Raw genomic sequence first — 17,044 nt, forward strand, 5'->3', positions numbered from 1 at the left:
AATCAAAATACTTCTTGATCAATTTAAACTACTTCCTGGGCATCAGTAGTTCTGACACAATTCTATTATTATTCAGTTTGTGGTATAAATCCATTTTTGCCCGTTACATTTCATCACAAAGACAAATGAAGCATTTTTGCACAGTTATCATTGTACCTTCATTCATTAAATACAATCATTCATGTTGCACCAACACAACACACAGAAGGTGTCAATAAAATCCCTCTTTAATTATATTCTCATGTCATTCTTTATTATATACAGATAAAGTTTGATTGGCAGACTTCAGTATTTGGTGATTAATTTGGAGTGTTTCTTCTCAGCTACAGTTTCTGGGCGTGCAGTGGTCGTTGAGCAGCAGGAGGGCTTGTCAGTCTTTGTCTCTGTCAATGCTCATGCAGTTGTACACTGCAAAACGCAGCTTGTCTTCATAAGCCTTCGCGCTGCAGAGAAACAAAGGAGTAGAGGACATCAACAAGGTGATCAAGGTGACATTACTTCTGTGCTTTTCAGAAGTTTTATTTTTCAAAAACTTTCAAAAAGTTTTGCAAAAAAAACTTGTTTCCAAAAAAAAAGCCTACACATGCAATTCAGGAGTACCTTGTGTAGTTTGGTAGCTCAAGACTGTGGCTGCAAGTCGATGCACGGGGAAGCTCGTCGTTTGTTGGAGAGCTGTAGTCAGAAACAGAATATACGTCCGCTGCTTTAGGGCGGCTCAGAATTTAGCTTTGATTCGAACAGGACATCCCTACTTCATAACAGATATGCAAAAAGGAATTCATTGGTGCTCACCTTAGTCCGTCAAAATAGACGTAGAAAGGTGCGGGGAGTCGACTCCGACCAGTAACAAACTTGAGGAACCGACTGCGGTCTTCTGGAAACAGAATTCAACAGTCCTTGTAAGTCGCTGTGCTCAATCCTTGACATCTCAAGTAACTTTGAGGTAATCCAAGTTCTAAAAGGCTTGATAAGATGTGTAAAAAGGAAACAACACGGTACAAATGTTTTCCCCACAACAGAACAGACAGCATGTCAGATATGAGAGCAAGACATACAAAAGGAAGAGGGGTAGGAGTACCAACATCATAAACCACTCACATAATGTAACATTTCTCAAGATTTTAATCTTTGCAGCTGGTTAAGTCTTTTTTTTAGCATGGCTCAAGTCAGGGTTGTGGCAGAAAGAGCACCTAATAAGAAGTTTCCATGAATTCCTGTGGAAACCACTAGAAAAGCAAAAAAACAAACTAATCTCTTTAATTTAAAATGAAATGTCAGAGAGTTGACGAGTGTCTTTCTTCTGTTGTCATTTAGTTTACAAGTATTGGAAACAGCATCCTTTCACCAATCATTCAATCTGTCTTCATCTTCATTTTACACATCATCTCAAAGTTTTTGGAAAAAGACACCAAAAATATGCAGTTGACTTGGCAAAAGACATATACTGTATTAGAAAAAGATGAACAGAAACAGTAAACTGACCATTGGTGAAGTTTGTCAACGCCTCCCAGAAGTACTGCACTCTCTGGTCATTTGGTTTCTGGTTTGCAAATTGTGCTGTGGGAAAACCAGAAGAATCAATTCCCTGAAGACATTCCAACGCTGAATCCCAATTCACCCCTTAGCCCTCCCCCTCGTTTTGCACGTTCACGTGGAGGGGTAGGAGTGTCCCGATTGTCATTATGATGTAGGGGTAGGGACAAGAAGGAGGGCCAGTCACCCCTCCAAAAGGAGATTCTTCCGAGGCACACTTCAAACGGAGGGGTATGATCCAGTGGCGACTGGTGGCAAGGGGTGCTTGTTTTGTCAGCCTACACCGTGAGTTGCGGGCGGGGTTAATTCACTTCCGCACTGGCGGGAGCGATCGTTTTCACTCCCGCGCATTCCAGGCGCATTCCAAACACAACAGATAGACGATTATTTTCAAGAAACTGGTTTCTTCAACACTGCCCGCCTGGAATGCGTGGGTGGGAAACGAGCACTCCCGCCAATGCGGAAGTGAACTAACCCCACCCGTCATTCATGGTCCAGGCGAACAAAACAAGCGCCCCTCGCCACCGACCCCCAATGGATGACCGATTTCCTAGAAAGCCTTCCAAGATCGGCAAGATGGCGGCGTCCGCAACGAAAGAAGTTCCTAAATGTAAGTATTTTGTCAATAAAGTTTTAAAATGGAAGAAAAACATTCTTCTTCGGCAAACAATTGTCGCATCTGCTACGTCATCGGCAGCGGCGACTACTGATGATGTACACGATTTTCGAAGGGGTGTTCCAATTCTGAGGGGTTTACTTTCGGCCCTACCCCTTAGCATTCCATTTCAAAGGGGTAGGGCCATAGGGGAGGGCTAAATGGGAGGGCCAGAAAGAGAAATGGGACTGGGCCCAAAAGTATTGTGTTGACAAAACGCATAGACACCACAAAGCGCAACTTGCTTCAATAGAAAAAGCATATTTACAGCAGAAAAGGTGTGCAATTGTCAAAGACACGCACCAGATAGTTTCAGAGCTTCCACTGTGATCTCTGGGTCTCCGCACACCTTCTTCTCCACTTCCTGCCAGGTGAGCAGGTCCAGCACGGCCTGAGGGACCACCTTCAGCAGCCCCGCCCGCAAGGCTGCAATCTGCACATCCACAGAATCAACCAACTGCACATTTAGCATTGCACACATTTCATGAAAGAACAAAAGAAACCCAGCAGTTCAGACCAGAGAGGTAAGAGAAGTGAAGGTGAAGGCCCACCTGCTGTTTGCTCTCCTCCAGCCGAGCCTTCTGCACCAGGCAGATGAACTGGCTGCGGTCCTTGTAGTGAACCGACACGTTGCTGCCGCCGGGGATGAGCTCCACCATCTGGCCGTCGGTCAGCAGTGTGGTGTAGACCAGCTCCTCCCCGAACCTGAACTCAAACGTCTCCTGGTCCATGTTCTCCATGGCCTCCAGCAGGTTCACCTGAACACACGTCCACATTTAGCAGCGAGCCAGGACCAGGACAGAATCAGTGACCAAACAAGGCTGCTTTGCTTTCATGTTTCCTTTTAACTGGATAAATAGGAAGAGAGAACACAGTATGCCATCTTGTGATTGTTGAAGTAATATATATATATATATACATATTTTTTTCCAAATGTCCTCACCAGTACAGAGTCAACTGCTGGAAAGTCTTTACTCCAGACGACAGGTTCTCCAGTCAACTGCTTCCACACCAGGCTGGGCAGAGCCAAGACCTGCGGACACAAGACACTTGTTCAGGACTTCATCATAAAACAATGAAATCCAAAAATAGGTAGAAAGTGAGTCCTACTCACCAAGAAGTCTTTCCCTCTGAGAGCACCTCCCATTAACTGACCGATCCACTCATACTTGTGGAACTCTTTGCAGGCCGGGTTTGGGACGTAGTAATCTTTGGCATCTAAAGCATCCTAAAAGATAAATGCAACAGGATTTCAGGAAAGGGACAGCTCTGAATTCAAGTCCTTTCTAATGGGCACTGAATGATGAGGAGCAGTTACTTGGTTGGATGTCCGGATGAAGAAGGGCAGAGGTACCGGACTCTCAGCGGAGCTAGGACAAAGCTCCTCCGATATGTCTGTCAGGCTGTCCCGAAACCCACCGCCTGCGTCGAGGATTCCCTCGCCAATAAAGTCACATTCCCACCAGTGGCCATAAGTACTGGGCCATCTGTTGAGATGGAAAGAAATTGAGAACTGAAACCACATTGTTACAATCACTATCAGATAAATAACAAAGAAATACATCTGAGAAAATGCACACCTGTAATTGAAAGTCTTTGTCCGTTTGGCAAATTTCTTGAGAGCCTCGTACATCTGAAGGAGGAAAATTCTTAATATCAGGCTGTCTCGAACATGCCACCACAGTGTACGAGGGCGTACCCAAAAGTTCCCGGAATTTGACTGTAACTTTTTATTTCTGACATTTCAAAATAAAACATCACCGTCGCCTTCAAAATAATCTCCATCCGCATTAATGCAGCGCTCCAGCCGTGTCTCCCACTTCACCAATGCGTCATCAGACCCGTGCGTAATTGTGCCATTCTGGGCCGGCTGTGATTTTTCTGTCACCTCCTCCACATCTGCAAACCGCTGTCCCTTCAGCTCTTTCTTCAACTTGGGGAACAAGAAAAAGTCACTCGAGGCTACATCTGGCGAATAAGGCGGATGGGAGAGGAGATTCATCTCATTCTGCGCCAGAAACTGCGTGAGGCGCAGCGCCGTGTCCGCTGGCGCTCTGTGGTGGTGGATCAACCGGCTCCACTCCGCCACTACGCGGACCGCTTCCTCCTCACATCCTCACGAAGCCGTCTGAGGACTTCCATGTAGTAGTCCTGATTTACAGTCTGACCTGGAGGGACAGACTCGCTGTGGACGATACCCTGGACAGCCAAGAAGCAGCTCAGCATTGTTTTCACGGCTGAGTAGACCTGACGCGCCGACATCTGGCCCTTCTCAAACCGCCGAACCACTCATGGACCTGAGTCTTCCCCAGAGCATCATCCTTGTAGGCTGCTGCAACAAGCTGAGTGTTTCTGCTGCTATTTTTTTCCCAGCAAAAAGCAGAATTTAATGTTTGCGCGCTGCTCTGGCTTTCCAGTTAATGTCGCCATTTTGGAAAAAATCGCAGACCACCGCTGCACTCTGTTACTATAAATAGCGCCTGATAGGCGTCAGTGTCACTCTGGGAACTCAGCTTTTTCACAGATATGCACGAGGCTTACCTGCAGCACATCTGATGGCCCGAAGTCGAAACTCATCATTATTATTAGTATTTTATGGCCTAATTCCGGTTTCTTTTGGGTACCCCCTCGTAAATATCTCCATCATGACAGTCAATACCTGATTGAACAGGCTGTTCCTGCAGCTGGAGTCCAGAGACGGGTTTTCTCTGTGCGCCGCGGCCAGACCCCTGTTGACCACCACTTCTGGTCTTCTTGGTGGCCTCGGGGTCTCCGAGTCCTGCAGGCTCTGAGCAATGAGCTCAACGCGGCGTTTGGACAGCAGCAAAAACTGCTTTACTCTCTACAGTTGAAAGAAATGACAAATACTAAAAGGAGTCATGTCGGAGTGAACTAAATATCAAGTGCATGTGCTCAAATTTTCAATATGTTTATGGCAATACAAAACAAATGTAAAAGAAAATGTACTGTGGTTTGGAATGAAGAAAACTAAGCAAGAAGGATCGAAAAGAAAGAGGAGCATCGATCGTCTTTACTCAAATGAAGAAAGTCCAGCAATTTAGCGGACCCAAAGGTCAACATGTTCGTCATAAAATACTACAGTGATGAATCATCTATCAAATTTCATAGGTTACATGGAGTCTTGTTTGATCTTGTTTGATAGTCTTGTTTATTACAAAGAACTGAATGATTGTTGATTTTCTGAAACGTATATATTAGACATATTCATAGAAAGTGTTCAGATGAATCACCGTGATTTTGCTGAAGTCACCAAGGCTGAAGTTCCAGGCTGGCACCAAATAGGGCAGCACGCTGTCCAGGAGATGGACGAACCTGCAGAGGCAAGACGGATAGTGGACCCACTGCCAGAACATTGCTGTAAAGCCACGCCTCTCAACCCAGGAAGACACGGTGCTTTTCCACTTGTAACAGGTGGTCCAAGGAGGACGGCCTACCTCTGAATGAGCAGCGCTCTGTGGTACAGGACGTCAGGTGGGACACTCAGCAGACGGGGGTAGCGCACCAGCTTCGACGACCGGAACTCGTCTGCATTGACGCCGAGGTCTTTCTCACGGGACGACGTGATCGACAAGCCTCGGATCCGGACGTCTGTCCCGTTGTCTGGGAGGGACAAGGAGAAAACACGTCTTGAGTTTGCATCTAGAGAGTTTTCTGTTGAAAGACTTATTGAAGGCAGGAAGAAAACAAACAGCCTGACCTACACACTCCTCGATTCGAATCTCAATGACAGGAAGATGGCAGGCCATATCTTGCAGTACACACACTTCTCCAGTCACAGTTCTGGAGGCCAACAGAGACAATCAATTATATCAGCAACAGAACAATAAATCTAAAAAGAGTTCTGGTGATGAGAGATGATTTTCTCACTCATCTACGTCGACCTCGTTCAGTTTCTTCAGGTGTTTGCCGCCTCCATGGATTGTGATTTTCTTGGGCATAAGGTTTAGGTCATTCACGTCTACCCTCAGCATCATTTTCCTGGTGGACAACAACCAAAATGGGCTCAATAGAAGCATGCTCACAATTTATCAGGAACTTCTAACACGGCATGGGGGAGGGGGGTTCTTACTCGACCACAACGCCGCTCCTCATCTCCAGGCGGATCCAGTGTTCTCCTCTTTTGCCTTCACTCTCCCAGTACGTGTCAGCGTCCTCATCCGTCATATATTTCACGTAGCAATCAATCTCGTATCACCAAACATCAAGGTGGCATGATAGGAGAAACAAATTCGCAAAAGACTCATGCTTACTAAAACACATGAAATTCACTACATGGATAAAATATTTTTCTTGAGACAGAATCTTTATCCTTTTATTTATGCTTTTTTTATACTCAATTTTTTTATTGAACAGTTTTATATACATCAGTTACAACAGTGCTGTCAGAATGTTACATAGACCAACATTAAGCAGCATCCATATAATAACTTTGTAAAAAAAAAATAAGAGAAAAAAAAATCAAACATGGAAAGCAAATGTGTAATGAGGCCACCATATACAGCAACAACCACTTCACTACAAATGATTGCAGTTATTTGTTTAAATATAGAGTCCTTTTTGTCCATTTTGAGGTGTGAACATCAGTTTGCAATCTTAAAACAAAAGTTAACCTTTCCATTTCATGTATGTCCGTAATGATAGCAAGCCAATTATCCACTGTGGGAGCGTCAGTTTGTAACCATTTGTGAGTAATAGCTTTTTTGCTGTTGCAGTAAAAACCTGTCAGTATCATAACAGTGTCATAAGCAACTCATCTCAACTTTTTTATTTGAGTTGAATAGTTCAACTGCTTAAAGGAATACTCCACCCAAAAAACGATTTGGCCTCATTTTCTACTCACCCTCATGCTGAGAAACACTCTGGAGCACTTTTTTGACGTTTCAAATGCAGTTGGAGATGTTTGGGGATTTTTGTTGTCAACAAACAGGGACCGACAGAGCCCGACAGAAAAAATGGTCCATAAAATCCACAAAACGTTCCCATTTTCCTTCATACTGCTTGTCCGCTGTAATCCAAGTGTCCTGAGTGCGTAACGTCCATAATTAATTCTTGACAAGGTCATTTAGTACATTTTAAGAGCCCAAACAGGGCGCTCTCATACAGCTCCATTGCATGTCTGCACGCGCACCCTGAACTACGGAAGCCGCGGCAGACCAAGCAACACGCTTGGCGCTTTAAGCAAAATTCAAAGCTTTAAAACAGCAGCCAATCACTTTTGTGATTGTCCACAGCTCGGTCACTCACAGCAGAATATATACAGCGGAACTTCTTCTTCTACGCTTGCAATTTAGAAAAGTAGTCGTTGAAAGCGCGCAAGCGTGTTGCTTGGTCTGCCGTGGCTTCCGGATTTTATGGACCATTTTTTCTGTCGGGCTCTGTCGGTCCCTGTTTGTTGACAATGAAAATCCCCAAACATCTCCAACTGCATTTGAAACGTCAAAAAAGTGCTCCAGAGTGTTTCTCAGCATGAGGGTGAGTAGAAAATGAGGCCAAATCGTTTTTTGGGTGGAGTATTCCTTTAATGACATCAAACCAAATAGATAAAGTATTGGAGACTATGGGGTTTAAATCATCCTAAAGAGTGACTGCGAGTGTCCGGTCTCCGACCATTGCTTTTATTGGGACGTTTCTACAATTTTTTCCAATCTCCTTCCATCTGACCTCATATTTATCATCACACCAAAGAACTATAGCTTTTATTTGCGCAGAGAGATAGTAATCTCTGAGATTAGGTAGAGACATTCCACCTCTTTCTTCCTTTATTCCTGGTGCTACTGCCCCCACGATCCTCCACGGACTCCCGGAGCTCCTGCAGTCCCTCCCCTCCACTGTCCGCCGGGTCATCGTGCACGTCGGCACTAACGACACGGCCCAGCAGCAGTCAGAGGTCACTAAGTAGGATTTTAAAGACCTTTTTAACCTGCTGGAGAGCTGTGGGAGGTCGGTTTTTATCTCTGGACCTTTGCCGACCTTCTCCAGGGGCGCTGAACGCTTCTCCAGACTGCTCGGTTTAAACACCTGGCTTCAGCGCTCCTGCACAGCCTCCAATGTTTATTTCATTGACAATTTTAACCTTTTCTAGAACCGCCCAGATTTTTATCATCAGGACAGACTTCATCCGAGCACGCTGGGCAGCTCCATTTTAGCAGGTAACATTCAGCACACAGTCTACACATCTCCCGCTGACTGACTACCTGGAAGCCCCCCGCTCCATCCACCACACGCCGCACACACCCCTCACACACCTTCACTGCCCCCGGACACACCACACACGGTACACAAAATCCCAGTCATCACCTCCTCCAGACACCACATCCCCCAGACTGTTCTTAAACGCAAAAGGACTGTTAACAGTGAAACTCCACCGAGAGCCACATCCAGCCCGCCCACCACCATTAATATGGCGCTGCTGAATGTGCGGGCGCTTTTAAACAAATCTTTTATTTTTATCTTTTATCTCTTATTATTGATGATCTGATTTTAGACAATAACTTAGACAGCCTGCTTTTAACTGAGACATGGCGGCACTGATGCACCTGTTCTCCTCACTGAGGCTTCCCCACCCAGTTTTAACTTTTTATTTTCAACCAGACAGGGTAAGAGGGCTGGAGGGACTGCTTCCATTTTAAAAAACAGATTTAGCGTCTGTGCAGTGGATTTTAATACTTTTACTTCTTTTGAGCACCACGCCTTTGTTTTTAGCAGTCCCCCGATCCTGTGTTTAACAGAGTCCAGACCCCCTCAGTACTCTAGTCTTTTTATCACTGAATTTTCAGAACTTTTAACAATAATTCATTCTCAATATAACAGAATTTTAATAACTGGTGATTTTAACTGACATGTTGATGACATCTCGGACTCAATGTCCAGAGACTTTTTAAATAAACCTTTTAAACTGTTTAGATTTTAAACAGCATGTCACACAGCCAACTCACAACGGAGGACACACCCTGGACCTGGTTCTAACCCGGTCTGTCCATCAGTGTGTCCTCTGGTGTTGACCTGGCTGTGTCTGACAACTACTGTGTGTTTTTTAACATCACCAGTTTTAACTAACAGGAAGCCCCGGTGAGAACAGTGAGGAGACGCTACCTTACTTCTGAAGTGGCTGCAGATTTTATAGAGATCTTACAGAGCACTCCTGCTGTGATTTTACCTGCATCTTGTGATTTTATCGTTGACGATTTTAACAGTAAACTGAAGTCCAGCCTGGACTCAGTCGCTCCACTTTTAACCAAAACTATCAAGGGCCATTCTAAACCCCCGTGGAGGAAGAATGATATAATCAATAAACTGAAAAGAAACGACAGGAGTGCTGAAAGAAGGTAAAGCTTTCAGGAGCCGACGGACGCTCTCTGTGAAGACTCTGCAGACCACTTCAGAACTAAAATCATGGACATCAGGTCTAGTCTTTGACCCCAACAGGTTTTATCAGTGAACACAACTGAACCGTTGTCCATGCCTGAGGACACACTGGACAGTTTGGACCTGGTTGATGAAGGACTCTTGGTCGAGTTTTCCCCCAAGTAAAATCAACAACCTGCCTTTTAGATCCCATTCCCACCACTTTTTAAATCACTTTATGGATTCCTGGAGGAACAGATTTTAAATATCATGAACAGCTCTCTTCAGACGGGCGTCTTCCCCACTGCCTTTAAAACGGCGGTGGTGAAGCCCCTTCTGAAGAAGAGCAGTTTAGACCCCAATGTTCTTAATAACTACAGACCAGGATCCAACTGACCATTTTTAAGTAAAGTTTTAGAAAGACTGGTTTTTAACCAAGTCAATGACTTTTTAATGATCAATAACATTTTAGAAAGACATCAGTCTGGTTTTAGAGTGAACCACAGTACCGAGACGCCCTTTTAAAGATTTTAAATGATATCAATTGGAATTTAGATAATAAAAAGCTCACAGTGTTGGTTCTGCTGGACCTGAGTGCCGCCTTCGACACAGTAGACCACCACATTTTAATAAACAGACTGAGTCACCTTGTGGGCCTCTCTGGTACTGTTCTTAACTGGTTCAGTTCTTTTCTCACAGATCGATGTTTTTATGTAAGTTTGGATACTTGTTCCTCAGGAACCCATGAAATTAGGTGTGGGGTTCCCCAAGGTTCAATTTTAGGTCCCATACTTTTTAATCTCTACATGCTTCCACTTGGGGACGTCATCAGAAGACACGGCATCAGTTTCCATGGTTACGCTGACGACACTCAGCTGTTCATCGCCGTGTCTCCTGGTGGCTCAGGGCCAATAGAAACCCTTTTTAACTGTATTTCAGACATCAAGTCATGGATGCAGTGAATTTCCTGCTGCTCAACCAGGACAAGACTGAGGTTTTAGTTGTCGGTCCCGAAGGTCAGAGAGAGAACATTTTAGCTAAATTACAGGATTTTAAACCAGAACAATCAGTTAAGAACCTGGGCGTGATTTTCGACTCTGAGCTAAATTTTATTCCACACATTAAAAACATAACTAAGATTGGATTTTATCATCTTAAGAATATAGCCAGAGTCGCCTGTTTCTCTCTCAGGCCAGCAGGAGGTGCTAATGCAGCTTTTATTTCCTGTAGAATAGTTTACTGTAATGCCTTGCTCTCTGGTCTGAAACAAAAAGAACATTTCTAACCTACAACTGTTAGAAAACTCAGCCGCCGTGCTGACGGGGACCAGGGGGCGGAGCCACATTACACCGGTTTTACAGTCGCTGCATTGGCTCTCTGTCCGCTTCAGGATCGATTTTAAAGTTCTCTTATTAGTTTTTAAATGTCTTAACGGCCTTGTGCCTTCTTATTTAGCTGATCTGTTTTTACCCTATCGACCCTCGCGGCCCTGAGGTCCTCTGGCAGCGGCCTATCGTGTGTTCTCAAAGCCAGAACCAAAACTCATGGCGAGGCGGCTTTTAGCCACTACGGCCCCGTCTGTGGAGCAGCCTGCTGGAGAACCTCAGGACCGCAGAGACTGTTGATAGTTTTAAAGGGAGGTTGAAAACACACCTTTTTAATCAGGCTTTTAACTGACCTTTTATAGTCCTCTTATTCCATCTTTATTTATGTAATTTTATTCTATTTTATTACGTACTTTAACTTGTTTTATTTTTTTACTTTGTAATCCTATCTTACTACTACATTTTATTTTTGTATTATATTTTATTACGTTTTAGCTGTTTAATTCCAGTGTTTCCTTTGGGGGGTCCTTCACACTGAGAGTTGGTCCCGGTCTGGTGTTGGGGTTACTGTGCCTGGGTCCTCTGGTCCCGGCAGGCCTGGGGGGCTCCACACTTCGGTGTGCGGTTTTCCTTGGTCTGACAGGATCGGGGGTCGGGCGCTGGAGCCCCAGTACTAATGACCCTCGATTTCTCCTGGTGCGGATGGCCCCACTGGTAGTGTTTTCCCAAGATGCTCAGTGCCATGCCATGTCTCCTGTGTTCTGTGCAACATAATGGGAGAGTGTGTGTGTGTGCGGTGCATACTGTTTGATGGCACGGTTTTTTGATTCTTCTTGTTTTTATGTCTGTTCTTATTGTTCAGCACTTTGCGTTATTTTTAGAAATATGAAAAGTGCTATATGAAATAAATAGTGCTGTCAATTTTAATCGCGATTAATCCATTGAGGTCTGCCAATTGGGTCAAAGAAAAGAACGAGAGGATAATAGTGTTTTTTTCCTGACATTGGGACTGATTTATGAGGATTAGATTCTTCATTGCAATTAATCTCAACTTTAAAAAAGTGAATTCTTGACAGTTCTCCATGAATTAATCACGATTAATTGCGATCAATGCGATTAAATTGCGATCAATGCGATTAAAACTGACAGCACTAGAAATAAAATTTGATTTGATTTGATTTGACTAATGGTTAATGTATCATATCTAAGCCGTGGTTTCTTTCCTCTCAAGGCAAAACAAGAAATCTGCGTGACTCGGTAAAGTCTTCAGAACGGCGGTTGGGAACTCTGTGGGTGACGTCACGATAGGGCTATCCATTTATATACAATCTATGGTTCTAACACCAAAAATAAATACTCCGGGTTAACCCGATCGGAAGCTTTTTCAGCATCAAGGTTAACAAACACTGATCCTAACTTTTTGTGGAGGGTATTTTGTATGATATGAAGAGAGCGTCTTACTATCTTGTGCTTGCCGGCCTCCAACAAAACCAGTTTGATTTTCGTCTATCAGTTCAGGTGCAAAAGAATCTAGTCTTTTGGAGATAATAGATGTGTAAAATTTGTAGTCTTGACTTAAGACTGATATAGGCCTGTATGAACTACAGGACTTTATTCTTTCCCTTCTTGGGAATAATTGAAACAATAGCCTCATTCCATGAGGGTGGGGATGAGTTTTTCTCCAGTGTGTAGTTAAAGGACTTCAGGAGGACTGGAATTAAGTCCTCTTTAAAAGTCTGATGCCATTCAGCTGGTAGGCCATCAGCTCCAGGGGTCTTGTTATTTTTCCCTTTTTCCAGTACATTATCCAGTTCCTGTTCTGTGATCTTGGACATTAGGTGTTCATTTTGACATTCACCAATTGGTGGCAAATGTAATGAATTCAAAAATGTTCTAATTTGGTCTTTGTTATTTTGTTTTGGTTGTGAGTACAGCGTTTTATAATAATCCTGAAATGTTTTATCAATTTGATCTCGACCACTATGAATTTGTCTTGTACTGGGGTCTAATATTTTGTAGGTTGACTGTGAGATCTGTTTTTCTCGGATTTTCTTGGCTAATAGTTTTGTTGCTTTGGGGCCTACTTCTTAATAAGACTGCCTTAAAAATGTGTTTTTTTTCTACAGCGCTTCTTTATACATGTTTGAGATTTGGGTTCTGATTTCTTCAATTTGACTCAGTGTCTGGTCATTTTGATTTTCACTGTGTTGCTTCTCCAATTCTTGTATTATTTTTTTTTTTCCAAATTGAGTGAGTGCTGAGTCTTTCGCTTTCTTGATTGTCGTGCTGAGAGACATAAATTTTCCTCTTATAACAGCTTTTAAAGTGTCCCATAGTATATTTGGATTTACTTCTCCGTTGCCATTTGGTTCAAGGAATGATGTGATTTCAGCTTTTATTTGTTGCAGTACTGTTTTATTATTGACTAAGCTTGTGTTTAGTCTCCAAATCGTTTTTTTTTTTTTTTTTTGGTCTATTGTCCAAGTGCACAGCTCGATAGACCGGTGAGTGATCAACGTCCCTGCTTCCAATCTCACACTTCTGAATCCTGTCTGTCATTCTTAAGGATGAAGAAGAAATCAATTCTTGACTGCACATTGTGCGGGGCCAAGTACAAAGTATAATCTTTATCTGATGGGTGCAGGTCTCTCCAAAAGGCCCACAGGCCGATCATCTAAACCTTTCCTCAAAATTTCATTCTGTGGGGTAACAGTCCTCTTATTGTTTGATGTGTCCCACTGTACTGAAATCACCTGCACAGACCAGTACACCTGTCGATTCCGTAACAAAACCTTTTTTCAGAAGTTTTGGGTCACTTTGTGGAGGGAGGTAAACAGAGAAAAGAGTGACCGATTCGTTTTCTATCCTACGTTGCACCTTGTTTCAGTTTAAATGGTCGGGACTCGGGAGCACGTTTTCTGATGCTGGTATCTCCTCGCCTGTCACCCGGAAGTCTCTACTATTTATTGTTTTAAGAGTTTCATCAATATCATAAATTTAAATGTTTCTAAAGGCCTGCATCAAAGTAAAAACAGCCAGATAATCTGTGTCAGAAAATGTTTGTGAAAAGCTGAATGACACTCACTGCGATTGAAGACACACTGATGCTCCTCACAGAGTCTTTCAAACATCCCAGGATGTGTTCCCCCCACTTCTGACTCACGTCCTCTTTCTCTTTCTGGTCGTACAAGTAGTGCACCAGATCCTCATCACATTCAAACACCCATCCAGGAGGAACGTACCTGGAAAGGTCAAAGTTTACATTATGATTTGTCAAAAACATCAACTGTCCAGTTTGACTTCATTCAACCAGACTCACCTCAGCTTCTGGACGGCAGCGCCGTCACATGCCGCGATTTGGGGTTTGTTGGTTTTGTAAAGAGCGTTTTCCACCACGTCCACCACCTGCTCCCACCGGTTGCAGGGTTTGTGGTCGAAGCCGAGGAGCTGCTGCTGCCTGCTGATGGTTTCTGGAGACTCCACTGGTACCAGGCTGTCACCCCCCTCAGTGTGTTTACACACCAGGATCCAGCCTTCCTCCAGCTCCTGGCCCGGACGCTGCTCCTCCAGCTGCTCCTGAAAACAGCCGTTATTTTTGTCAATATTTATTTTCATCTATTCAACAGAAACATGCCGTTTTCACTCATTTACTTAAAGCAAAATGAGTCCCCTTTATTATAATATAGGTATGTAATTAAACATTTCAGGACTTCTGAAGATAAAAAATGTCTCATGACACTTAAATACATCATGGAAATATGGAAACTGCTGTCAAAAGGAAGCAAGACAAGATCTTACCTTGCTGATTTTAACCCACAGGCCCTGGTCGTTACAGAATTTCTCTCCCGTTGTCCAGATGCAAGTTCCTTTCTTCAGTTCAAGATTGTATTTGCATAATGTCTTGCTATTCGGAGGATGATGAGGACTTTCAAAGACTGATATGAGAGTTCCAATGGAGCTGGTGGAAGCTCCGCAGGAGGCAGAGGCAGATGATGAGTCCTTGCAGATTTTGTAGCACTCCTCTTTGGGGACATAACACAGACACTCGGGTACCGACTCCCCCTTCCTCAAACTCTCAATACACCTGTTCAGGAAGCGGATCCTGCCCAGCAGATAGTGTGGGTTGTTGCTCAGAGACATGGTGGTGCAGATGATGGAGGAGCCAGACAGCAGTTCAGCATCTCCAGACTGATACCATAAAGCTGCACAAAGAAAATGGATTATTTATTAATCACAGGCTTTTATAAACATCCTTCACTATATTTTAGGTTAAAATAAATAAGAAAAAATATTCCCTGTGCCATAACAACAAAATATTTTTACAGTTTAAAGCTATCTAATGTTCATACTCCATTAAATCCCTATTTTTCCTGCATTGAACAGTCATGTTCTTGGAGTATGGATCCACAGTGAGAGTTCAGCCTGTGAAATCCTGATCCAGAGTCCACCTCTCTCATCTCTGGGCTGCCACTGCCCCCTGTGGTATTATATCTGTGTCCTCTGAACTACACTGCTGCAGAGAATACAAATCTAAAGGCAAACACACACCCTGTTCACACTCATAAAGTGAGATATTTTGCTTTATTATCTATGTTACAGATAAAGAAAACAACTGTCTATTATAAACTAATTTATTTTAATTTGAGGTTTTCTGAACGTTAGAATTCCTTGAGGGAATTCCCAGACGATATTAAGAGTTGTTGTGAACATTATTTTAAAAAGTGTTTTTGTATTGCAGGCTTCTCACTGCATCACTGCGTCATAATACTTAATGAGTCAACTTTTCCCATTCAAACACACCGCCCCGTTTCTTCAGCGGCTCTATTTAAAGACTCCAGTCACTCAGACGACAACCAAACTAACTCCCAGTAACACTGAATTCAGTCGCATATTTTAAATCAATCATGTATTAATATATTTCATGTCCATGGTGTGTCTGTTCTCACCAGCAGCTCACTCAAAGTTGCAGTCAGTGGACGGGCTGCCCAGTTTAGGACAAGCCACGCTCTCTACGGAAAAACTCACTTCGCTTTGATTAAAACCCAGAGTAGTGTCCAGAAACAGTGAAAGGTACCGAACCTCCGCTCAGCTGGAGTTTCTCTGAACGCCGGGAGTCCAACGCCGCCGGTTCCGTAAACGCGGAAGCGCAAATCGACTGTTTTGAGCCTTCTGACTTTCCGTAGGTGGGTCGTCCTCAGTTCCGAAATATAATATTGGGGGGAAAAAAAACCAAGGAAAAACATCATCCACACAAACACTTCCAGACGTGTTCAGCTTGATATAGGCTGCGTTATGTGTGTCAGGTCGACAATGAAATAACTTGTGCATGGTTTGAAGTTTTAAGGAGATAAAATTACGCTGCCATGGTATAATAAAGTCCATATTATGTAGCAAATGTTCAGAATTGAGATAAGAGGTTCAGGGTTACAGGCTACTGTAAATTATCCTGAGTTTCGCAAAAAATGTGAATGAGTAATCCAAAGTCTGCACTGGCTGTGCGTCAAATGATCAACTTCAAAATCTTCCTTTTCGCCTAAAAAGCTTTGAATGGACTCAGATTAACTTGAAGCATGTGAAACCAAATTGTATTTATTTACAAATGTCTTAATAAAGATTTACTTAATTTAGGCAATTCTTTTTTCCTCCTCTAATCACTTTCCTGAATAAGTTGTGATTTGTTTTCCTTTCATGTATTTCTTTGAATAGTGCTGTGAATTGCCTTGAAAAAAAAATTAAATTATAAAGTTTGAAATTAAAACAATTTCAGCGATTTGAAAATATGATTTATTGGATGCAAGAGACATTTGACTTGCTTTTTCATTTATTCTGTTCAACAATCACCAGTGATATATCCTACTTTCAGTGGTTTGTCTTCTTTTGTTCCCAGCTTGAGTCAACGTCAGGAATCAATGTTGAATAACCGTTGAATTTTGTTTCGATTTTGCAAATCTGATCAACGTTGAAATCACAACGTTATTTCAACTTCATGTCTTCAACCATGATGGCTTTAGTTCAACTGAGCAGTATAGCAGCAAAAGTGCAGAAAATTAAAAAATAAGTTGATCACCAGGCTCACAGTCCGAGGTTCAGGCATATTCTTTCAGTCAATTACGCTTTCCATTGCAGACAGGTGAAATCTGGGATTCCAACTCATGACTTACTATTC

General features: G+C 43.1%; 1 protein-coding gene across 1 annotated transcript; it reads right to left on the reverse strand.

The window, feature by feature from the left end:
* Window positions 1–226: 226 nt before the first annotated feature.
* Window positions 227–16,029, reverse strand: LOC115406001 (E3 ubiquitin-protein ligase HECTD3-like). The gene is made up of 20 exons (XM_030115845.1): window positions 15,958–16,029; window positions 14,677–15,080; window positions 14,198–14,454; window positions 13,964–14,120; window positions 6,279–6,394; window positions 6,077–6,187; window positions 5,907–5,989; window positions 5,644–5,809; window positions 5,440–5,521; window positions 4,848–5,030; window positions 3,769–3,821; window positions 3,507–3,675; window positions 3,303–3,416; window positions 3,132–3,221; window positions 2,740–2,946; window positions 2,492–2,621; window positions 1,483–1,557; window positions 793–874; window positions 601–672; window positions 227–443 (listed from the first exon to the last, which is right to left on the reverse strand). The coding sequence occupies exons 2-20, from the start codon at window positions 15,016–15,018 to the stop codon at window positions 371–373; spliced, it is 2,562 nt and encodes an 853-aa protein (XP_029971705.1). The 5' UTR covers window positions 15,019–15,080; window positions 15,958–16,029; the 3' UTR covers window positions 227–370.
* Between the last annotated feature and the right edge of the window lie 1,015 nt (window positions 16,030–17,044).

Source organism: Salarias fasciatus, chromosome 18 (genome assembly GCF_902148845.1).
Source record: "Salarias fasciatus chromosome 18, fSalaFa1.1, whole genome shotgun sequence".
Lineage (NCBI taxonomy): Eukaryota > Metazoa > Chordata > Actinopteri > Blenniiformes > Blenniidae > Salarias > Salarias fasciatus.

What these genes read in the sequence shown, in the direction of transcription:
- LOC115406001 (XM_030115845.1), bottom strand. Translation starts at nt 15,018, where the DNA reads ATGTCTCTGAGCAACAACCCACACTATCTGCTGGGCAGGATCCGCTTC. An exon ending in GGAACAGCCTGTTCAATCAG is followed by an intron (nt 3,822 to 4,847) that starts GTATTGACTGTC and finishes TTCCTCCTTCAG; the next exon opens with ATGTACGAGGCTCTCAAGAA. An exon ending in GTCTATTTTGACGGACTAAG is followed by an intron (nt 673 to 792) that starts GTGAGCACCAAT and finishes TTCTGACTACAG; the next exon opens with CTCTCCAACAAACGACGAGC.